Source organism: Monodelphis domestica, chromosome 3 (assembly GCF_027887165.1).
Source record: "Monodelphis domestica isolate mMonDom1 chromosome 3, mMonDom1.pri, whole genome shotgun sequence".
NCBI classification, from domain to species: domain Eukaryota; kingdom Metazoa; phylum Chordata; class Mammalia; order Didelphimorphia; family Didelphidae; genus Monodelphis; species Monodelphis domestica.
This window is the reverse complement of record NC_077229.1, coordinates 444055709-444080668: the sequence shown is the minus strand read 5'-3', so window position 1 is coordinate 444080668 and position 24960 is coordinate 444055709. Positions and strand designations below refer to the sequence as shown.

Here is a 24960-nt window from a genome sequence, read left to right as displayed (position 1 = left end):
ATGTCTATTATTTATATAAATAGGATGGGATTCTATGTTTTCAAAGTGCCATCCAAGGACCACCTGCAAAGCAGATCAGAAATAAAATTACTAATAATTTCTCATTTATTTATAAAGTTTTTCCATTTTAATTTTATTCCTTCAAATATTATTTTTTTATTTATAACAAAATACAAGACAGTAACCAACTGCTTACTAGCCATGTCATAAGCTAGTTCTATTACACAATTCCTGGAATCAAACCTTAATCACTTATAACAAGAAAGATAAATCATCTGTTTTTCTAATACAAAAACTAGAAGGAACTTAGCCTTTACCTGGGGTTCTAAATAAATAAATATGACATCTAGTGGAGACAGAACCTGGCCTGGAATGGGGGATACCTGAGCTCAGATCCAGCCTCAGAAAGTTGAATAACCTGGCAAGGCACTTAAACTCTGTTTTCCTCAGTTTCCTCATCTGCAAAATTAGAATAATACCACCTACTTTTCATACGTGTTGTGAGGTTCAAATAGACAATAATTATAAAGCACTTGGCACAGTGCCTAGCACATAGTAGACGTTATATAAATGTTGGCTAAATTAAATAGCTATCTGCATACAACCCACCGGGGCTCAAAGTTTATGATCCAGCTCTCATCTGCCATCTAAACATACAAGGTTGTCTAGTAATTTCACAAAATACAAATCAGGAAACTGCAATAACCATTTTACTACAGGAATTACTATTATGATTATTTCCTATGGTCTTTTAAGGAAAAGAAAGAAGAAAAAGTGTCTGGAATACTAGATTTTGAAAGCATTTTTCTATTAATATTATCTCCTAAACCCTTTGCTTTAGATTCATTTATGGCCTGCTTTCATGTAGCTCTCAGTTAAAAAGATATCTTCTGAGAAGTTAGACACTCTAAATAAAAACCTAGGAAAATACTGCCTTGAAGAACATGAATACTTCAATCACCCAAAAAATCTACACATCCAATAGCTCTTAGTTCTAATACTCCTTGACATCTCTGAAACATATGACAATGGTGATCATTCACCTCTCTTCAAGATATTCTCCCTTTACTTTCATTATCATAGTTCTCTGACAGTATCTTTTCTGATTCCTACTCCTCTCCACAGACACCTTAACATAGTCATTTCTCCATGCTATCACTGACCCTCTTCTGCTCTTTCTTAACCTCTACACTCCCTCTGTAATCTCTCCAATTCCCATATTAAATATCTCTGCTACTTAAATGACTCTCAAATCTCTTATCTCCAATCTCAACAATTCTCTGGAGCTTCAGGACTATAATTCCAACACTATTGGATATGTGAATCTAATCTTGTCACAACGAATGTGAATTTTAACTCTGCTATCCTTATGTCAATTCCTATTGCCATCACTCCAAGTAATTAATATTCATATTATTTCTTCCTTAAATCATTGCAATAGTCAACTAGCCAGTCTCTTCTCTTGCCTAAACAATGCTGTCAAATTAATGTCCTAGTGTGAATCTTGGATGATGTGACTCTAATAAAAAAATATCTTCAATTGTTCCCTAAGCATTTACTCCCCTGTCATCATCTCCCCCAAACCAGAACTGACTTTTTAGCTTAGGAACTCCTACCCTGGGGTCTGCTGCACTGATGGGTAAATGCCTTACAGTCCACAAAGTTTAAATTACCTACAGGTATGTTTTTCACTTTATGTCCTATGCATCACATAAACTACAAACCAACCCTATTCTCATCCCTGCTTTCTAGTTCTGAAACCATAATGATGCTGGCCATTACTGCTAGAAAGGATGTGTCAGTGCACTCCCCAATACCTCTGCCTCATCCCTGAAACTTTCTAAACCAAAATATTCCTCCCTAGCTACCACTCCCCTATAGGGGCTATTCCCTACTCCTAAAATGTAAGCTCTTTGAAAGCAAGGCTTATGTTTGCTTTTCTATTTTTCTATTCTATTTCTAATCTTCATGATTAGTTCTCAGCTCATAGTGAGCACTCAATAAAATGCTTATTATTTCATTCATTAGTTTACTCAATTAATCAGTCCAAATGATTCAAAGGACAATCACCTATTTTTATTTGTCAAAATTCTAAAAAGCAAAAGAACACAATGGCTAATGTAAGCTCCATGAAGGGAGTGATTATTTCACTTTTGCTTGTGCACCTTCCACCTTTAGCATAGTATTTAGCAGAGTCTACACACATACAAAATGCTTGCTTGGCTGATTTCTTGATTGCTACCAATGTTTCCAGTCCTCTCTACTAAAATATTAACATTAAAAACCCAAGCATTTTTTAAATTTTGAGCTTTAGCATTAACAATTATAAACATAAACTTAACATAAACATTATAATAATAAATATAAATAAAAACATAAAAAATAAATTATTATATACAAAAACTATAAATTATATTTATCATGGTTTTTAAAAGGTAAATATTAACCTAAAAACAAAAGTTAAAGAAAATCTTGCAAATATTAAGGTGCATGCCTCATGCTAAGAATACTCACCCATCATTTGAACAAGTTAAAAATTCTTCCTTAATTTTGGGATGCCAGCAGCCAGTGTTAAGCATTGCTGTGTGACCCTAAACACATGAAAGGAAATCTGTGTTAAAAATATAAATTAGCCAAATGACAAAGATATCAAGGGAGAGAGGAATAGTCAGTGTTGGAGGAGTTGTAAAATAATAGGTACATTTGTATACTATTTGTGGCACTGTTAATTAATATAATAATTTCAGAAAACAATTTGGAATTATACATATAAAGTGATTTAAACATCTATATACACTTTCATTCTAATTTCACTACTAAGCTTATACAACAAAGAGACCACTGACAAGAAAGAAGTCCCCATATACACCAAATTATTAAAAGCAGCACTTCTTGAAATAGCAAAGAATTGAAAACAAGGTAAATACTCATCATTTGGAGAACAGCTAAATGATCTGTGGTACATGAATGAATAGAATATTACTGTGTTTTAAGAAATGACATTATGAAAATAGTGAAGCATGGAAAGATCTAAATGAGCTCATCTAGTCAAGTAAGCAGAAAAGGGGAACAGACTTGATTTCATTGGTGAAGGAACTCCCATTGAACTAATTCTCTCCACCAATGAAAAGCAGTCACTGTTTTTCAACTTAAAAATCATAAGAGAGTTGTCCAGGCCCCTGAGATTGGCCCATGATCCCATATACAGTACATAAAAAACCAGACTTCCCAACTAAGGCCCTCTCTGTATTTGCCATGCCACATTGTCTCAAAAAGACTTGTCACAACAGTCAGATAGACTATTAAAATTTAAAGCAAATCTTCAAAAATGCTCATCATTCCAACACTCAAATAAATGGTGAAAAATAATATGCGTAAATATATACCCAAGTAAAAATATGTGCCACACTCTTACTAGGTATTCTAAAAAATAAAAAGTTGAACAAACACAGACACTACAGGAAACAAACAAAAAAAAAGTTTAAGGTTCTTAAAAAGAAATGCATTTTTTTTTTTGCTTTCTATTCAATGTTTATAGCTGATTGGACTGAGAGGAATATGAAAAGTCAGGTTAAAATTAGCAACATTAAAACTGGAGTCTTTTACCAACTTCTAAGATTAATGAGGAAAGATGAGGCTTGGCCCAGGGAAATTTAGTTTAGTCTCGCTCCATCAGTCTGTCCTATTTATTCAGGAAAATAGTTTACATATTCTTGAAACTCCAAAACTATTTATTAATGTGAAATCAGAAATTTCATGTAGCAGCCTAATAAAGAGAGAGATACTTTTCATTTCAGTCACCACATTTAAGAAAATGAAATAATGAATAATGTCTACCATACACTTAACTTTGCTCATAACAAGGAACTGAATATTTGCACCTTTGATTTGAAAAAAATCTAACTTAAAACAAATATACCAGGATACACTCGAAATGTATAAATGACTTAGATATAAAAGTTCACAACATAATTTCAAAAAAAGGAAGGAAATATCTACAATAAACTATGGACATGAGAAGAGTCATGAAATTTAAAAAAATTTTAAATGGATGATTTTAAATACATAAAACTGAAAAATATTCACAAAAATAAAATTCAAAGTTATTCAAATTAGAGGAAAATAATTATTAATATCTTGAAGCAAGCTTTACCAATAAAGGTTTAATAGCCAAGCTACCTAAAAAGCAAAATTAAATATATAATGATGGATTGACAAAGGACATGAACAGATAATTCAAAAAGAAAGAAATCTAAAACATCAACAAACGTGAAAAATGTCACCAAAACATTAATAAATGGAGAAATATACATTAAAATGACTACCTCACAGACATCAGATTAGCAAAAATTAGGCAAATTTAAAAATGACAGTCATTAAAGGAAACTACAAGGAAACAGGCACACTAAAACATTTTCAGACATGGTTAACATGTGAACTATTTATTACAAAGATTTTTCTTTCCTTTTTTTTCCAATAGCAATAATGTTGAAAAACAAAGAAGATAAGTAAGAAGAGAAGGTCACTGAGGCATTTTTCTTTTATGCACAGAAAGGAACTGAAAGAAAGTGAGTAGCAAGCACAGAGCAAGACAGCTATGAAAATAATAAGTTTATTATATACTTAAAAAGTAAAGCAAGCTATATATAATGCAGATTTACAGCTTTATATACAATCTTTTTTTTCTGTTCTATTTTGTATATATGGAAAAACCTATCTTATTAGGTATTTAATTGCAGAATAAAGCAAAATTTTAAGAAAAATACAAGAAAATATTTTAAGAAAAAAATACACCTAGTCACTGACTGTAACTAACCATACAGTACTCAAGGTGCTTATGAAAGAGAAATCTGAAATCTTTCTGCTATGAATGATGCCACTACAGTTTGTAAAGGTAGGAGCTAGAATGATACTAGGACATGGGAATATTAAGTGTCTTTTTGTTAAAACAGTGACTAAAAATGAGTCATGAAGAAAAGCAAGTTCAAAGATTCTAGACAAGATCTAAACAGAGGCATGGTTCACATTAGTGAAAAAAAATTTAAGGTGAACACTTAGTAACTAAATCCATTCATTGATCAAATTAATTGGCTTGTCTATCTTTGCATTTAATCTTAATAGATGTCCTAGTGGAAGATTCTCTCCTTACTAAATATCCTCTTAGTATTGTGAATTTCAAAACTACTCAACCCTGTTCAAGCCATTCTTTAGAGGATGGGATTTGGCTATTTCCTGATCAATAACAATAGAGATACTTGGAATGACAGAATCAGGTCTTGGAAACTACAATCTCCACCCTACTCAGGGTAACAAGATTTAGGAAGGGCTGCAGCAAAACTCAAGATTTAATTATTTGAGAATATGGCCTTCAACAGACATGTGCAAAAAGGTCAGACCTCTGGGGAGTCCTAGGTTAAGCTAGAGCCACCATTGGTACAGGGAGACACAGGAAGTGAGGTAGAGGACAGCTCAGAAGTCTGGGGACTTCCTGGGTGGAGGGAAGAAGGTGGTGGTTGGAGCCTGGTGCTTGGTGTGGAGGAGCCCTGAGACTGTTTCTCCATTTTGGTCACGTGAGTGATAGGGACTGACCTCTTTTCTTTGCCTCAGCTATCCAGGGCCTTGGGCCTTTGGCTCAGCTTAAGCAGAGTGGGTATTTAAGTCCTATTTCCTTCTCTCCCTTTTCCCCCTCTCTCTCTTTCCCTCTAATACTTTTCTTCCTCCTGTTTGTAATTAAAACACCATAAAAAGGTTGACAGCTGACTTGAGTTTTCATTTAGGAATTACATAACTGAATTCCTTGGCGACCTTAAATTAATATATTTTTATTTTTTATTATTATTTTATATTATATAATATTACATAATAAAAATATAATATAATATAAATAATATATTATTATTTTAATAAATCACTTTTAAAGTGATTTCCATATCACAGTATCAAGGACTTAATCTGACAGTCATCTCACTAAGGGACTAATACTTTATTTCTATACAATTCTGGCTTTTTTCACTCCCAAGATAGGAGATTTTAGTTTTTGCTCAAAAAGTAATTATGGGTTAGCGCTGATCCAACTAGAGTCACTTTTGGAAAATACAATTGACTTAGCAGGCTGCTATCTAGAGCCACTGAACAGGATGAGGCTATCTGGTACAACTAAGAAATGAATCCACAACTATGCCTCATCAGTTTGCTATTCTAATGTTAAAAGCTCACCCACATATAGTTCTCTATTATTTGGAATAACAAATGAGAACAAAATTTGTTTTAAAATCATTGCCAGTTCCAAAAAAAATAAATCAAACAAAAATAGCAGGAGGCAAAGCCTACACATAGGCAAAGAATATGTTCTGAGAAAGCTAGTCAGATCCTGGATAGAGTCAAAAAGTAATACTAATCAGTAGATTGGACAAGGCTAGAGATGATGGTGGCAAGTTGAATCAACACCAACAAGAGCATTATCTTGCTGTGCTCCAGAAGCCTTTGAAATGTTACAAGGGAATCACTTTAAAAGACTGATATATATTAATTTAAGGTCGCCAAGGAATCAGCTATGTAATTCCTAAATGAAAAACTCAAGTCAGCCGTCAGCCTTTTTGGAGTTTAATTACAATAGGAGCAAGAAAGGAATTAGAGATATATAGAGAGAGAGAAAGGGGAGAGAAGGGAATAGGGCTTAAATACCCCCTCTGTTTAGGCTGGGCCAAAAGGCCCAAGCCCTTAGATAGCTGGGGCAAAGAAAAGAGATCAGTCCCTTTCACTCACGTGTCCAAAATGGAGAAACAGTCTCAGAGGCCCCCACTTTCAGCTTCCTTCAGAGCAAGCTTCCTCAGAGCCCAGCAACCACACCGCTCAAAAACTCAACCCTCCTCCACGAGTCTCCAGACCCTCCTATCTTTAAGGAAACCATCCAAGTTGCCTCCCCTCAGTCCTCACATCTACCAATCACTCTTCATCAATTTCCCTGTCAATGGAGGCTCTCGCTTAACCCAGGACCACCCAGAGGTTTCTTGCTTTTGCACATGTCTGTTGAAGGTCATATTTTTCAAATGATTAAATCTATACTCCTTTGCTACAGCCCTTTCTAAATCCTGTTAACTTGAGTATGGTAGAGATTGGAATAATTAAATTTTGATCTAGGCTGCAGCCCTTACTCAATCCTATTAGGACTGAATAGGGTGGAGTATCTCCATTGTATCAATTCTAAAATCAATCAAGACTCAAAGAAATTCCTGTTCTATGCTCAAGCATAGGTCAAAGTCCTTTCCATTGTTCAGCAAAAGGGTTTCTGTCCTAAAGTAATCTTAAGAAGGGAAGAGAAGGAACCTCCCATGCCAATGGAGTTCCCATTCCAATAGACTATCAGTAAGAAATTTTCCAAGTATGAAATATCCCAATGGTGAAATTTTCAACAATTATAAGTCTAAGGAAATTTGAGGTTTACAGAAACCAGAATCATGATTTTCTCATAACTAAATATAAGAAGAAACTGTGGGTAAAAAGATAAAGCTCTGTTCCTACTTTTTTAATCTACTAAATCTATCTTAAAGTATCAGAAGTGGTCAAAAATATATCTCAAAATTTTTCTTTAAACAATTAAGGCAGCCAAAGTAAGACTTCAATTAAAAGTTTTTTGCAGAAACCAAGTACCTACTCAGTGAGAGAGCATTGGTGAGATATGTATTCCATAACATTTATCTTATTTTATAAGAAATTAAATGTTCTATCTTCAAAGTAATAGTAATATGTTCAAAGTAATGTACTCAATTTCAAAAAGAATCACTTCATGGAAGCTCAATGCATAATTTTTTAAGCCCCTAATGTTGTTTATTTGTTTTGAGACCAATTCATTTCCCTTTAACTTTTTGCTTTCAAAATCCCAATACTATCAATCCTTCCCCACCAACCCAGTGAACTCTTTTTTGCAAAATATAAAAAGAGTTAAGCAACAGTCAGTACATAATTTTAAGATATTTAATCTTACCAGTCCATCTCTGAATTTTTTTTTTTATTCCCAAAGCAATTCTTGCATCAATGCTACCAAGAGCCATGAACAGTCTAGTCTTCAGGATAGTTGTACATATCTGTTGTTGTTCAGTTGCTTTAGTTGTTGTCTGACTCCATGAGATCACATTTGGAGTTTTATTGGCAAAGACAACAAAGTGGCTTGTTATTTCCTTTTCCATCTCATTTTATAGATTAAGAAACTGAGGCAAACAGGGATAAGTGACTTAACCAGGGTAATATAGCTAGTTATGTGCCTATGGCCATATTTGAACTCAGGAAGTCTTCCTGACTCCAGGTCTAGCACAGTAACTACTGCACCACCTAGCTGTACATAATAGTTGTATATGTTATCCACACTAAATTCACTCTTGAGAATGGTCAAACAAAACATGTTAAAAGTTGTGTTCTGGAAGTTGATTAATCTGAGCCATTAAAATCTCACTTTAAAAGAACTAGAGGAAGAAAGTTCTGTCACACAAAAACGCAACAGGTAATAAAGACATACACTACAAGACATGTGTTCAGTTGTTTTCTGAGCAGAAGGGGCAGATCATTTCTATATGAAACCATTTTATACTGCAGCAAATGGAATGGATTCTCAAGATTGCAAGACTAAGTTGGCAAGAAAATAAGTAGTTGTAGAAAATTTTTATTCCTCTTTGAAACCAACCGGGATATGTAGTTATTGAATTGATGGCTTTTATCTCCCCTTAAAAATGTTATCTAACCACCTCCTAATTCAAATATTTGTTCAGTTATTCAAAAACTAAATTAAAGCAGGAGTCAAGATGGCAGCCTAGAAAGAGCAGAAGGTCAGACCTCTGAATACCCTTCTTTACCGATCGCAAGCTGAATGATCCTAGGGGACTGAAAATCAAACCTAACAATAAGACAGAGCCAAGAAACCCTCTTGCTGGACTCAATTCAAAAGGTATGCCCCTCCCCCAAAATCCAGAATCCAAGAACACTCGGGTTTAAGGGGAAGGCAGAAGAAAAGTCCCAGGACCCCCAGCCCCTAGATCGATAAGCCCCCAGCGGCAATGGAAACCTCTGGGCAGGCAAAGGGGCTGATCTGGAGGGTGTACCTTGTGGGTAGGGTTGTGCCAAGTTCAGAGCATCCAACACAGATGGCTGGGAAGGAGCTGGAGAGGGAGCATAGAGCTGGCAGCCTGGTCAAAGCTGTGGAGATCCTCCATATTGCTCCAGCATTCCAGGAGGTTTTGGCCTCAGAGCACACCCAGCCCAATGCAGCTGAACTTAATCCCATTAAAAGACTTCAGAACTCAGGGACCTCCAGGCTCCAACACCCCTCCCTCAGGGACTGCTGGGATTTACTCCAATGAAAAACCTTTAGAGGACAGGTAAGCTCAAACTCTAATACTCCTCCCCCACAGACTGCACTGAGAGATCTTCTGTCAAAGCTCCAAGAGGGGAGACTGATGGAAGACCCCAAAACCAAAAAAATGAATGGAACAAGAGCACAGACAAATATGGGGAGCACAAAAGGGGTAAATATGAGCAAACAACAGAAAAAGAAGAAAGAAATTATAATACACAGCTACTATTGAGCAAACAGAACAGAGGGGGAGGGATCAACAAAAGAAAAATCATAAATCCCAGCAAATTGGATACAGACTTTGGAAGAACTCAAAATGCAATTCAAAATACAATTCAGAGAGGCTGAAGAAAATTGGGAAAAGAACTGAAAAACTAAGAGAAGTCATCTGAAAACAGAGACACTTGAATTAAAATGAGAAAATAGTGTCTTGAAAGCCAAAATCAACCAGCTGGAAAATGAGGCAAAGGAGATGAAAGATGAGGTAAAGAGGATGAAAGATGGCCTCCAAAGAAAATCAGACAAGAAGCAGAAGGATGACCAAAAAGCCAGGCATGAAATCCAGTTTTTAAGAACCACAATACAACAACTAGAATTAAGTGACCTCATAAGGCAGTAGGACACAATAAAACAAAACCAAAAGAATGAAAAAATTGAGGAAAACATGAAGCATCTCATTCACAAAACAGAGAATTTAGAAAATCATTCGAGTAGAGACAATTTAAGAATCATTGGTCTACCAGAAGACCATGACAAAAGAAAAAGCCTGGACATAACACTACAGGAAATTATTCAAGAAAACTGCCCTGATATTCTAGAACAAGAGGAAAAGTGGAGATTGAAAGAATCCACAGATCACATCCTGTACTTAATCCCCAACTGACAACACCCAGGAATGTGATAGCCAAATTCAAGAACTATCAGACCAAAGAAAAGATAATACAAGCTGCCAAGAAGTTATTCAGATACCACGGAACCACAGTGAGGATAAGGCAGGATCTGGCTGCATCCACACTGAAGGACCGAAAGGCATGGAATATGATATTCTGAAAAGCAAGCGAACTAGGTCTACAACCAAGAATCAACTACCCAGCAACACTGACTATATTCTTACAGAGGAAAGTATGATCATTCAACAAAATAGAAGAATTCCAAGAATTTGTAAAGAAAAGACCAAATTCGATGCCCAAGTACAGAACTCAAGAGAATAATCAAAAGGTAATTAAAAAACAGGGGAAAAAAGAAAAACAAAACAAAACCAACAAACAAAAAAACCTTTTTTTTTTTTTTAAGAGACTCAATAAGTTAAAATGTTATGTATAAGAAAAGAGGTCATTGGTAACTCTTACAAACTGTTGCTATCACCTGGGTAGCTAGAAGAATTACTCTTAGAGGGAACAGTGATAAACTGTATAGGATGAAAGGACGAGACATAAATAGGTATACAGATATATACATACATAAATACATATACATGTGTGTGTATATATATATACACAACTAGAGCTAAAAGAAGAAGTTAATACTAAAATAAATGGAAAAAGAAACAAAAGGGTGTAAATTTATATGTCACAAAGAAGCTCATGGTGGGAGGGAGGGAGAACATCAATACACTGGAAGGGTAATGAGGCTGGAGATAGGAAATACTCAACTCTTATGTGCTTTGAAATTGACCCAAAGAGGGAAGAACAATCCAATCTATTGGGGCAGAGAATAGATTTGCTCCCTATAGGGGAATAGAAGGGTAACAAATGGACTGGTGGGGAGGGAAGCAGGACAAGGGAGGGGGAAGAGTAGTTTTAGAAAGACTACTGGGAAAATAAGTGGGGGGGGGATTAGAATGGAGGGGGATGGAAAGGGAAGTAAAATAAGGGTGAGAACTAGGGGGACTGATTAAAAACAAAAATTGGTATAAAAGGAAATACTGAAAGAAGAAAAGGCAGGACCAGGAGTAGAAATCAAAATGTTGGGAAATACACAGCTAGTAATCATAACTCTGAATGTGAATAGAATGAACTCACCCATAAAACGCAAGCGAATAACAGAGTAGATTAGAGTCCAAAACCCTACCATATGCTGTCTACCAGAAACACAAATGAGGAAGGTGGATACGCATAAAGTGAAAGTAAGAGGATGGAGCCAAATCTATTGGGCATCAAATGATAAAAAGAAGGCAGGAGTCGCAATCGTGATACCTGACAAAGCCAAAGTAAAAATAAATCTACTTAAAAGAGATAGGGAAGGTAATTACATCCTGATAAAAGGCAGTATAGACAATGAGGAAATATCTGTACTCAACATGTATGCATCAAATGGCATAGCATCCAAATTTCTAAAGGAGAAACAAGTGGAGCTCAAGGATGAAATAGATAGAAAAACTATACTAGTGGGAGACCTGGACCTTCCTTTATCAGAACTAGATAAATCAAACCAAAAAATAAATAAGAAAGAGGTAAGAGAAGTGAATGAAATCTTAGAAAAATTACAGTTAGTACACATGTGCAGAAAAATAAATAGGGCCAAAAAGGAATATACCTTCTTTGCAGCAGTACATGGGACATTCACAAAAATTGACCATGTATTTGGGCATAAAAACATTGCAAACAAGTGCAAAAGAACAGAAATAATAAATGCAACCTTCTCAGATCACAATGCAATGAAAATAATAATTAGTAAGGGTACATGGAGAGGTAAATTAAAAATTAATTGGGAATTACACAATACGATTCTCCAAACCAGTTAGTTAAAGAACAAATCATGGAAACAATTAATAATTTCATTGAAGAAAATGACAATGGTGAGACATCCTATCAAAACCTATGGGATGCAGCCAAAGCAGTACTCAGGGGGAAATTTATATCCTTGAGTTCATATATTAACAAATTAAGGAGGGCAGAGGTCAATGAATTGGGCATGCAAATTAAAAAACTAGAAAGTGAACAAATTAAAAATCCTCAGATAAAGACTAAATTAGAGATCCTAAAAATCAAAGGAGAAATTAATGAAATTGAAAGTCAAAGAACTATCGATTTAATAAATAAGACTAGAAGCTAGAACTTTGAAAAAGCAAAATAGACAAAATACTGGTCATTCTAATTTATAAAAGGAAAGACAAAAATCAAATTGACATTATCCAAGATGAAAAGGGAGACCTCACCTCTAATGAAGAGGAAATTAAGGCAATCATTAAAAACTACAATGCCCAATTATATGGCAACAAATATGGCAATCTAGGTGATATGGATGAATACTTACAAAAATATAAATTGCCTAGACTAACAGAGGAAGAAATAAATTACCTAAGAAACCCCATATCAGAAAAAGAAATTGAACAAACCATCAAAGAACTATCTAAGAAAAAATCCCCAGGTCCAGATGGATTCACAAATGAATTCTATCAAACATTCAAAAAACAACTAATCCCAATATTATACAAACTATTTGACAGAATAAGCAAAGAAGGAGTTCTACTAATTCATTTTACAACACAAACATGGTACTGATCTGAAAGCCAAGCAGGTCAAAAACAGGAAAAGAAAATTATAGACCAATCTCCTTAATGAATACAGATTCAAAAATCTTAAATAGGATACTAGCAAAAAGACTCTAGCAAGTCAACACAAGGGTTATTCACTATGACCAGGTAGGATTCATACCAGGAAAGCAAGGATGATTCAATATTAGGAAAACTATTCACATAATTGACCATATTAACAAGCAAACCAACAAAAATCACATGATTATCTCAAAAGATGCAGAAAAAGCCTTTGATAAAATACAACACCCATTCCTATTGAAAACACTAGAAAGTATAGGAATTGAAGGGTCTTTCCTAAAAATAAAAACAGTATATATCTAAAACCATCAGCAAACATCATCTACAATGGGGATAAACTAGAAGCATTCCAAATAAGATCAGAAGTGAAACAAGGATGCTCTTATCACCTCTATTATTTAACATTGTACTAGAACCACTAACAATAGCAATTAGAGAAGAATAAGAACTTGAAGATATTAAAATTGGCAATGAGGAGACCAAGTTATCACTCTTTGCAGATGATATGATGGTTTACTTAAAGAATTCTAGAGAATCAACTAAAAAGCTAGTCAAAACAATCAACAATTTTAGCAAAGTTGAAAGATACAAAATAAACCCGCATAAGTCATCAGCATTTCTATATATCTCCAACCCATTTCAGCAGCAAGAATTAGAAAGAGAAATTCCATTTAAAATCACCCTAGACAATATAAAATACTTAGGAATCTATCTGCCGAGATAAACACAGGAACTATATGAACACAACTACAAAACACTCTCCACACAATTAAAACTAGATCTAAACAATTAGAAAAACATTGATTGCTCATGGGTGGGACAAGCTAACATAATAAAAATGACAACCCTACTCAAATTAATTTACTTATTTAGTGCCATACCCATTGAACTACCAAAAAACATTTTTATTGAATTAGGAAAAAAAATAACAAAGTTCATTTGGAAGAGCAAAAGATCAACGATATCCAGGGAAATCATGGAAAAAAAATGCAAAGGAAGGAGGACTTGCAGTTCTAGATCTCAAACTATACTACAAAGCAGTGGTCATCAAAACAATTTGGTCCTGGCTAAGAAACAGAGAGGAGCACCAGTGGAATAGACTTGGGGTAAATGACCTCAGCAAGACAGTCTATGATAAGCCCAAATATCCCAGCTTTGGGGACCAAAATCCACTATTTGATAAAAACTGCTGGGAAAATTGGGAGACAGTATGGGAGAGATTAGGTTTGGACCAACATCTTACTCACACCCTACACCAAGATAAACTCAGAATGGGTGAATGACCTGAATATAAAGAAGCAATCTATAAGCAAATTAGGTGAACACAGAATAGTATACATGTCAGATCTTTGGGAAAGGAAAGACTTTAAAACCAAGCAAGAGCTAGGGAAAAAAAAATCACAAAATGTAAAATCAATAATTTTGATTACATCAAGTTAAAAAGTTCTTGTACAAACAAAACCAATACAACCAAAATTAGAAGGGAAGCAACAAATTGGGAAACAATCTTCATTACAAAAACCTCTGACAAAGGTCTAATTACTCAAATTTATAAAGAGCTAAACCAAATGTACAAAAAATCAAGTCATTCTACAATTGATAAATGGGCAAGGGACATGAATAGGAAATTTTCAATTAAAGAAATCAAAACTATTAATAAGCACATGAAAAAGTATTCTAAATCTCTTATAATCAGAGAAATGCAAATCAAAACAACTCTGAGGTATCACCTCATATCTAGCATTTTGGCTAGCATGACAGCAAAGGAAAGTAATGAAAGCTGGAGGGGATGTGGCAAAGTCAGGACATTAATGCATTGCTGGTGGAGTTGTGAATTGATCCAACCATTCTGGAGGGCAATTTGGAACTATGCCCAAAGGGCGCTAAAAGACTATCTGCCCTTTGATCCAGCCATAGTACTGCTGGCTTTGTATCCCAAAGAGATAATAAGGGAAAAGACATGTACAAAAATATTCATAGCTGCTCACTTTGTGGTGGCAAAAAATTGGAAAATGAGGGGATGTTCTTCAATTGGGAGATGGCTGAACAAATTGTGATATATGCTGGTGATGGAATACTATTGTGCTCAAAGGAATGATGAACTGGAGGAATTCCATGGAAACTGGAAAGACCTCCAGGAATTGATGCAGAGTGAGAGGAGCAGAACCAGGAAAACACTGTACACAGAGACTAATACAGTGTAGTACAATCGAATGTAATGGACTTCTCCATTAGTGGCAATGCAATGACCCTGAACAACTTGGAGGAACCTATGAGAAAAACCAGTACTCACATCCAAAGAAAACACTATGGGAGTAAAAGCACCGAAGAAAAACAACTGCTTGAATACATGGATCAAAGAGATATGGTTGGGGATGTAGACTCTAAATGAACATCCTAGTGCAAACAACTATATGGAAATACGTTCTGATTAAGGACACAAGTAATACCCAATGAAATTGCGGCGTGGGCTGTGGGAAGGGTGGGTGGAGGGGAGGGAGGAAAAGAATGTGATTACTGTAACCAAGGAATAATGTTCTAAATTGACTAAATAAACTAATTCAAATGGGAAAAAAAATTAATTAAAGCCCTACCTCCTTGCTTTCTCTGTAAGGCTATGAACCTAATTATGCCTCTGAACTGCTCTTGACCATTTCCCTAGACCAAAGCAACTGTTTCTTTATTAATCTCCCTATTTCCAGTCTCTAACCTTTTTGATTCTCTTTGTGCACAGATTAGTCTTTTTCCTATAAATTCTTGTGTTAGCTCACTGATGCCTTCTGAATGAACTCCAAACTGAGTAAGTTCCCTTTACCACCAATCTATTCATCTAGGTTTATTTGATATTAAAGATATTAAAAGCAGGAAATAGAGAGGAGAAGGTTTATGGGAAATATTTTTTTAAATTACCACTCTGGACAATATAATAGGAACTGCAAAAATGCACAGAAACAACAAACAACTGACTAAGCAAAAAATTAACTGCACTTAATACAGAACAATTGGAAACACAGGCTCTACAAATCACAGAATTACCTTTAAAATTAGAAAACACAAAGATTCAGATCTGGAAGAGAGATCATGAAATAGCAATCTCAGGATTTCTGACATCTCAGGAGACTTAGAAGGAAAAAATAAACTTAGCATTATATTCCAAGAAATTGTCAAAGAAAATTTCCAAGAAAGAAAAAAACAGACAACAAAACGTAACAGGACTTTGAAAAGGAACAACTTAAGATTTAATTTTCTTTATGTGAACATCTGATTATATCAACTCTCTACTCCAAATTCTTTGTGAGCTCCGTAGGACATTGTATGGTTAAACTTCAACTTTAAAATTTAATGAGGGGAAAATACTTAAAGCTGTCCAAAGAAATAGAGAAATTCCTTAGCCAAGATCACAGTTAGATTATTCAAGGAAAATGAATGAGGATTAAAGAAGCTGAAGCACAGAAATTAAGAAGCATGGCATATAAATTGAATTTATCTCAACAAGCATTTATTAAGCAACTACAGTATGCAGGGTATTATGCTAGGCACCAAGGGCACAAAAATAAGAAAAGTTCTGGTCCTCAAGGGGCTTATGTAATTTCATTGGGAATGGGGACTCAAGAATTATCTACCTAGAGAGAAAATATATAAAAATTCAGAAAATATAAAAATTTTCATTTCTGAAATCAAGATAAACAAGTTTCTGAGATGATGTGAGAACTCTCAAAGTAATGTATTCATTTAATCACTAAAAGTCTCAGAATGCTATTTCAGAGAATGAGAGAAAAATAAAGGGGTAGAGAATCAAGAGAAATAAAGAAAAGTGAAAAGCCTACCACTGGTCATGAATAAAAAGGAGTTCCAGGTTTAAAAAAAACTCCACAGTTTTTAAAAGAGGAGTTTTGTTTTAGTGCAATAACAAAAACATTTAAAATATTAAGAATGAGACAGCATTTCTTTATGATTAGAATGACAGAATTAATGACAACCCTAATATTCATATAAACCTAAACATAAATGGTCAAGTCACAGGTTGTATTAAAATCAAAATCAAACAATATGCTGCTAACAAGAAACATTTAATCCAGAAAGACTTAGATTTATAAATCCAAAGGTGATCCTATATTTGCCATACTATCACCAAATCACAAAAAATAGTGTGACTAAAGACATCAGAAAAAATTTAACTACAATCAAAAAATACTACTAGAGAGAAACAAAACTATTATACTATATTAAAAAGATCTATACAAAATGATAAAAATTTTAAATATGCATTTACTTATCCTAAATTAATATGCTTTAATGAAAATCCCAGAATCTTACCAAAATAAACAGCCAAAATATCAATAATAATGGGAGATTTTAACATCGTTTTTATAAGAATATGACATTACTGAACTTAGAGTGACTGGCAAAGATGGGGACTGGTATAAACATTTTGGAGAGTAATATGGTCATGTAAAATGAATCAAAAAAGCAATCATACCTTTAAAGCTAAGGTACCAATATTAGTATTTTATCCTAAATAAAATCATAAGAAGGAGAAAAAGGATTGATCTGTACAAAAACATTCCCTGCTATTTTATTTGAAATGTCCCCCCCAAAAAAGGATATAACCATATATCCAATGAATAGAAAATGGCTAAATACATGATGGTATTTAACATCATACACTGAAATACTAGAGGACCACAAAAATTATTATTATAAGGAATACAATAAAAAACAGAAAAATCTATATATAAACAAAAGTAAGATCAGTAGAACTAAAATTATATACAACCTGATCACAATTACTAAAATTTTAAAGGAAACAAAGATTAGTAAAACTTAAAACAGACATTAAAGGGGATAATAACAACTAGTATACATTAAGCACTTTAACACTTGCAATTCACTTTACAAATATAATCTCATTTTATCTTTCCTTCAACCCTAGGAAACAGAATGTCCATCAATTAAGGAATGGTTAAATAAGGTATGATATATGAATGTAGAATACTTACTATAGTGTAAGAAATGAAGAATAGATGATTTCAAAAAGATGTGGGAAAATACAATAAATAAACCCGCCAAAAAACATATATTTTAACATTATAAAAATGAACAATGTTAAGGGCTTTTATATCATTTGTAAACTTATAAAAAATGAAATGAGCAGAAGAAAAACAATTCATTCAATAGTAAAAAATGCTTTTAAAGATGGAAGAATTATTATCAATATATTGAATATTCATGAATATGGATGATGAAATATGCTATCCTTGACAGATGATGGATTTATGGTACAAAACATACCTCTTTTAACATAGCCAATGAAGAAATGTGTTTTGCTTCACTATATTTATTACAATGAAATTTTTTTTCTCTTTTTTCCCCCAATTAGAAGGAGTATAGGGAGAAAAAAATAGATTTCTGTTTATTTGCTTATTTTTAAAACCCTTACCTTCCACCTTAGAATCAATACCGTGTATCAGTTCCAACAGACAGAAGGGAAATAAGGGTTAGGCAATAAGGGTTAAGTGACTTGCCCAGGGTCATGCAGCTATGAAGTGTCTGAAGCCAAAGATGAACCCAGGATCTTCCATCTCAATCTATTGAGTCACCCAGCTTCCTCTTGTTCATTTATTTTTTTTTAGAGTGGTGGGGACTGCTACAAAGGTAGAGTGTTACATGTACTTTCATACTTCATTACATGTACCAGTTTTATTACTTAATGGTTTTATTTTATTACAAAAGACTTCTCATTAAGTGGAAGATCTAAAAATGTTATGTAATAGTAAAATGCATCAACAAAACTTTTAAAAATAGAAATAAACTAAAAGCACATATTTTAATGCAGAATTTTGTTCTTTATAATTGCTTTATGTTAATTATTATCAAATTTGTCATTTTTGGAAGATGTAAATAATAATATTGGTTAATATTAGTTTACTGGTTTTAACAAATAGATACTTTTAAGACCAACCAATATAAGAAGATGAAGGTTACAAATCTGTGTAGGCAGGAAAAGCTAAACCAATCTAAATCTCAAGGAAGAAACATCACCTTAAAATTTACAAGAAATGTGAATATACACACACATCCTTTTTGTCATCTGTGACTTTGTTCATATGTATAAAGTTTTGTGAGCACAAAGATTTAATCAATATCGACACTATAATGTAAGTGAAAGAAACTTAAAACAAAAATGCAATCTTAAGAGACCACTGGTTGAGACCATTTGACTGATGCATCTCCGCCCCCTAGTGGCAACATCCCAAAACCACAAGTGTGCAACTGAGGAATAAAAAGGCCCAAGTGCAATTTGCTTTATTTAAAGACTTCTGATTCCAAACTTGAAAATATAAAGCACCAGTCAGGTGAGGAACCCCATGAGAGGGTCATAAATCAATGGACTTTCCTACCAAAATCTCAACAGATTATCTAGAGGTGCATTAAAAAGAGCTCTGGGCCCAGGTCTGAAAACACAGGCTTGAGATCAAGCTCAGCCACTCATTCCTTGTGAACTTGGTCTAGCCTCAGCTTTGTCCTCCAGTACATAAAGGACTGGACAAGAAGATCTCTTACTCTTTGACCCTGTGGTTCTAGTAAATGGATGATTTCTTATTTAGAACAATGGGTTGGCATAAGGCCAACTGTACCATACTAATACACACATATATACATACACATGCACAGGCATACAATATACAATTATACACAACATATGTATACATATATTTATATATACAATATATATAATATATACACACACAAACATTTCAAATCAAATAGGCAAACCATGAGAAATATAAACAATTTCATCAATGCAAAATTAGAAGCTAATTACTCAAAACATATGCTATTTAGATCATAATAGGATACATTTTTTTAATGCTCTATTTCCTAAATTTTACAGTAAATCCAAAAGTTGTTAATGATTCTTGGACTCAGAATAGAAATTACAAGTAAAGATTTGCCTCATTCAGGCAGTTACTCCTGAAAAAAATTACTCTTTACTTATCAAATCTAATCTCTCAAACCAGGAACTGCAACCAAAATATGAGTAACATTTCTCAGCCATAAAAATGGCCTATTAACTATATTTCCCTCCGGGCAAAACAGAAGAAAAACAGGAACCTTTGTTTCTGTTAAAAGGTTCCTATCAGTACAGAAATAACATTCTAGAGAAAATTATAGTATAATCATAATTACTTTGTAACCTGATAATTACCCTAGCACTTCCTTTAAATTCGTTTTGTCCTCCATCACAATTCATTTCTTCTAATCTCACCAAGACTGTGACCAAAAGCCAACGGCCTAGACATAGAAGCCCTAGCAGCACTGCAGCAAACAAACTATGGGAATTTTGTGAAGTTACCCTTCAACTTCAGTTCCTTCATGTGTAAATCCTCTATGGGACTACTATAGGAAGTTCATGATATTTGATGTTCAGTATAATTTTTTTTAATTTGAACTATGTAAACATCTTCCTCTAATCATCAGCATCTCATTTACAACTATGGTCTGACAGTTACTCGGAGTTTATCTGATTCATAGCCACAAAGGCAACAATGTCAAAGGCAAAATTACAATCCTAGTGTTCCTGACACCAAGCCTCATCCCTCTCTCTACAATGCCACACAGTTTCTCAATGTAGTATTCATATTCAAGAGAATTAATTATAAGACTTAAAATGAGTTTAATATTCATTCCAAGACAGAACCTTGGATTCCTGTACTTCATATGCCTCATGACATTCCCTTCTCTTATAATATTTGTTCATGGAATATTATATCTGAAATGTATACAAGATATCAATTAACCTCACAATGATACTAAATAAAATGCCATCAAATATCAGGGCAGTGAACTGTCAGGAGAGAAAATTCTACACTATGTTTAAAAAACAATAATAATAAATCTTACAATCTGGCAAATGAGAATTGTTAAATTGTGCAAAATATCCTGAGCCAAACAAGCTGACAAAAAATTTTCTAACTCACAACAGAGCCCCTCCATTTTCTTAATAGCCAGCACCCTATAATGCATTTCTGTGCTTTCTGAATTATTTCCAACCCTCATTCTAAAGTTTCTGATAAAATGTTGTAATTAATTTTCTTTTTCATTTAGAAAACCTGTATTTAGATAATATAGAAGCTGTACAGTTGGACTTTGGGAGGTGGTTTTAGACATATACCTTTCACTCTGGGCCACTATATGAAGGATAGATACTTATGGTACTTCCAGTCCAACTCTTTAGTAGAGGGCAATGTACTGTGGATGGATTGTATCCTCTTAGATATCAGTTGTCCTTTAAGTGGGTTTTAAGATCCACAAGCCTTGGGGACATCTGGGTAGCTCAGTGAATTGAGAACCAGGTCTAGAGATGGGAGGTCCTAGGTTCAAATCTGGTCTCAGACACTTCCCAGCTGTGTGACCCTGGGCAAGTCACTTGACCCCCATTGCCTAGCCCTTACCACTCTTCTGCCTTGGAGCCAATACATAGTATTGACTCCAAGATGGAAGGTAAGGGTTTTACAAAAAAAAAAAAAAAAAATATATATATATATATATATGGGAATAGGAGGGGGCAGATGCGTGGCTCAGTGGATTGAGAGCCAGGCCTTAAAGGCAGGAGATCCTTCTTTGGAGTGGACAAGAGACCACTCTTCTGCCTTGGAGCCAATACACAGTATTAATTTTGAGGTGGAAGGTAAGGGTTTAAATATATATGAGAGCAGGGAAGAAGGAGAAAAAGAGCAAAAAAAGAAAGAGGCAGAGACAGAGATGATGTGTGTGGATAGATAGATAGATAGATAGATAGATAGATAGATAGATAGATAGATAGATAGATAGATAGATAGATATTTCCCATCTAGAATGGCTGGGCAGCAGAAATTCTTTCTACCAACTCTAGAAACCCTTATTCCCCCCCCCTTTCTTTATCCCCCTCTCCCACTCCCTCTTGTCTGGAGTATCCAGAATACACAGAGGCAGTTTGGTCACACGACTTGAATGAGATTTTTGGTGTCCAATAATTTTCAAACATGTATGACTTTTCATGACCCTATTTGGGATTTTCATGGTAAAGATGCTAGTGTCTTGCTGTTTCCTTCTCCAGTTCATTTTACAAAAAAGAAATCTGAGGTAAACAGGGTTAAGTGACTTGACCAGGGCCATGCATCTAGTAAGGGTCTGAGGCCAGATTTGAATTCAGAAGTCTTCCCAACTGGAGGCCCAGTACTCTATCTATTGCACCATACTAATCACCATCTCTATTTCTTCGAGTGAGATAGAGGATCATCCTTACCATATGCCCCATTTCTATAGCCTCAAGATTTCCAGCTGTCATCTGACCTACTGATGTAACCTAAAGACCTTAGCACTTACCAGAATCCCTGCCACTATTCTTCCTCAATGAGAATGAACTCCTTGAGAGCAGGAATCATCTTGATGTTTCTGTTTTTATATTTCTATTAGCATTGTGGATCAAGATCTTTTTTGTTATTGTTCTACTAAGCAGCCTCTATCATTTCCATACATGAGAATATCTCATATTCCAGCATCTTTCATTCCAAAACATCAACCACCATAACAGAGAAAACCTACTTAAACCTCTAAAACAGCTTCGTAACCTCTCCACATCTCCACATCTATTCTGGAAGAAAAACCATCCTGGAAGAAAAAACCCAGTTGAGTGTGAAAAAATATTAGTAGATTTTTTCAAAATCTAATATCACTGGCTTGTCCACTACAGAGAGAATGGGCATCCACACTTAAATGACTAAGTTCTAGGAATTTCTATCATTGCATTTTAATAAAATCTTCCTACAACAAAATACTTTAAATAAGATTTTACTCTTCTGGAAAATTAAAGGAACGAGCAGTAAAAGATTTTATTAATTATTCTACCACTTCCAATTGCAATAAGAAAGTAAAGATACTATTTGGTCTTTAATATTAAGAACACAAGCCAAATAAGTATATACAGCCATGATTTACTTTTTAAGAAATTAATAGACCAAGAGAACCACTGAACATTGTGACAGAAATACTGTATGCAGAACAACTGTGAATTGAGTTATTCTCAACAATGATGCAAAACAATCCCAAAGGACTCATAATAAAACATCTTCTCTGTTTCCAGAGAAAGAACTAATGTTCTTTCTCTGAATCCAGACCAGAGAAAAATTTTTGTGCTTTAAAATTTTTTGTTGTTTGTTTGAGTTTAGTTCCACAGAAGGATCAATATGGAAAAATGTTTTATATGACTGTACATGCAAAATTTATATAAGATTGCTTAATATCTCTTAGGTGTGGGAGAGAAAATCCAAGACTCAAATTTTTTCTTAAATGCTGAATATTGTTTTTACACATAGTTGTTGTCAAAAAATGAAATATGAAATGGAGGGGAAAAAATAAATTAATAGAGTGATGAGTCTATTTTAGAGTTCATTATATGTTGGTGCTTACCTTGGTGTTGGCCATGTCCACAATATACTGGTCGCCTTTCACACATTCCATCACTAGGAAGCCATCTCTGTCAAGCACTTTGGCCTGAGAGTTTCCAGACACAACAAGAATCACATCTCCTGTGCTGCTGTACTGTAGTGACTTAATTTGGTGGCTGTAAGGAAAAGAGAACACTCAGATGAAGCCATTTATTTCTAGAGACCTTAAGCTTCTTCAGTGCTTGGGAATGGGGAGAATATTCACCAAAAAAAAAAAAAACACACCAGGAAGATTTTTTTAAAGCCTTTAAGAGAAGGAGGAAATGATCACACACCAAAAATCACAGTCACTGTGAGAAACTTTTCAGGATAAAAAACTTCAAATGAAATATATGAGCAGAAAATATCCTCAATGAAGACAAAAAAGATAAATAAATGCTTCTTTGGTCACAATGGGGATACCTTTTTTTTTTTGGTATTTTTACAGTTAAGCAAGTAAATTTTCTGTTTACATATAGAATTTTTTTCTATATACATCAACTAACTGAGGGAGGAGAGGGGTCTAGATATATAGCTTTCATTCATGAAGGCAATTCCTGATGAGGAAACTCCTACCAATCAATGAATGGCAGTGAATCTGGAACCAGAAGTCCTCGGTTTGAATAGTAGCTCTGTGGCTTATATCTGTGGGTGTGGAAGAGAGAAACTGAGAATGATTTTGTAGTAGGAGTCTGGAGCAGTTGAGTGATGATCTGTCAGTCAAATGAGTGTTCTATTTGGAATGTTACCGGGAAAGACAGTTGGAAGCCAGACCAACTGTTGGCTGGACCTTTTTGGCTTGAAAGACGGAAGAAGGATGTTTTTCTCTTTTGGTTTTGGAGACTGAAGAAAGGAAGGTGGTCTTTGAAGGCAGAAGAAAGAAGGTCAAAAGTCCAGATATCTCTCTCTCTAACTTGCTCTGTTGTGATAGTGACTGAACTTCCAGACCTATCAGCCATTTCTCCAACTGAACTATATTCCACCATCCTCCAATCTAATACTCAACCTAGTGATAGGGAAACCCCAAAATCCTCTTTCCTTCCATTTCCTTATCCTTCCCTGTCTTTCCCAATAAACCCTTTATTTAAGATAGAGAAGAGAAAAAGTATTTCATTTGAAACATCATAAACTCACCCTCAAGTTGATTTAGAGAAACCAGAAGGAGAATCACAAGGAAGGGGGGAGGCAAGAGAGAGGAAGAAGGAGGAAGGGAGGAAGAGAGGGAGGAGAGAAAGAAGAAAGAAGATAACAGCCTGTTCTTTAGTTATCAATCAAAATAGTCCCTTATTACATGGGAAGAGATTTGTAAAGCATCAAAAGACTAAAAGGATGGAGGGGGATTAGGTTACATAAAAGATTATGAAGGCTTTGGAGTGGAATGGAAAGAGATTTGTGGCAAAGAGGCCAACTAGTGGACTATTGCAATAGTCTAAGCATGAGGAGAAGAGGCCCTGAACTAGTGCAATGACAATAAAAAAAGGAGAGAAGGATGTTTAAAAAAAAAAGGAGAGAAGGGATTCAAAGGATTTTACAAAATTAAAATAGCTAGGCCTTGGCAACATTACAGACATGAAAGTTAAAAGAATGAGGAA

General features: G+C 34.6%; 1 protein-coding gene across 1 annotated transcript in view; it reads right to left on the bottom strand.

Annotated features, from left to right (window-relative positions):
• WDR70 (WD repeat domain 70) overlaps positions 1-24960 on the bottom strand; it is a 357011-nt gene that overhangs the window by 252262 nt on the left and 79789 nt on the right. The window contains exons 8-9 of the mRNA XM_056824559.1: positions 23352-23505; positions 2515-2591 (exon numbers count right to left, since the gene is read on the bottom strand). Of these exons, the coding sequence (XP_056680537.1) occupies positions 2515-2591; positions 23352-23505 (231 nt within the window). The remainder of the gene's footprint in view (positions 1-2514; positions 2592-23351; positions 23506-24960) is intronic.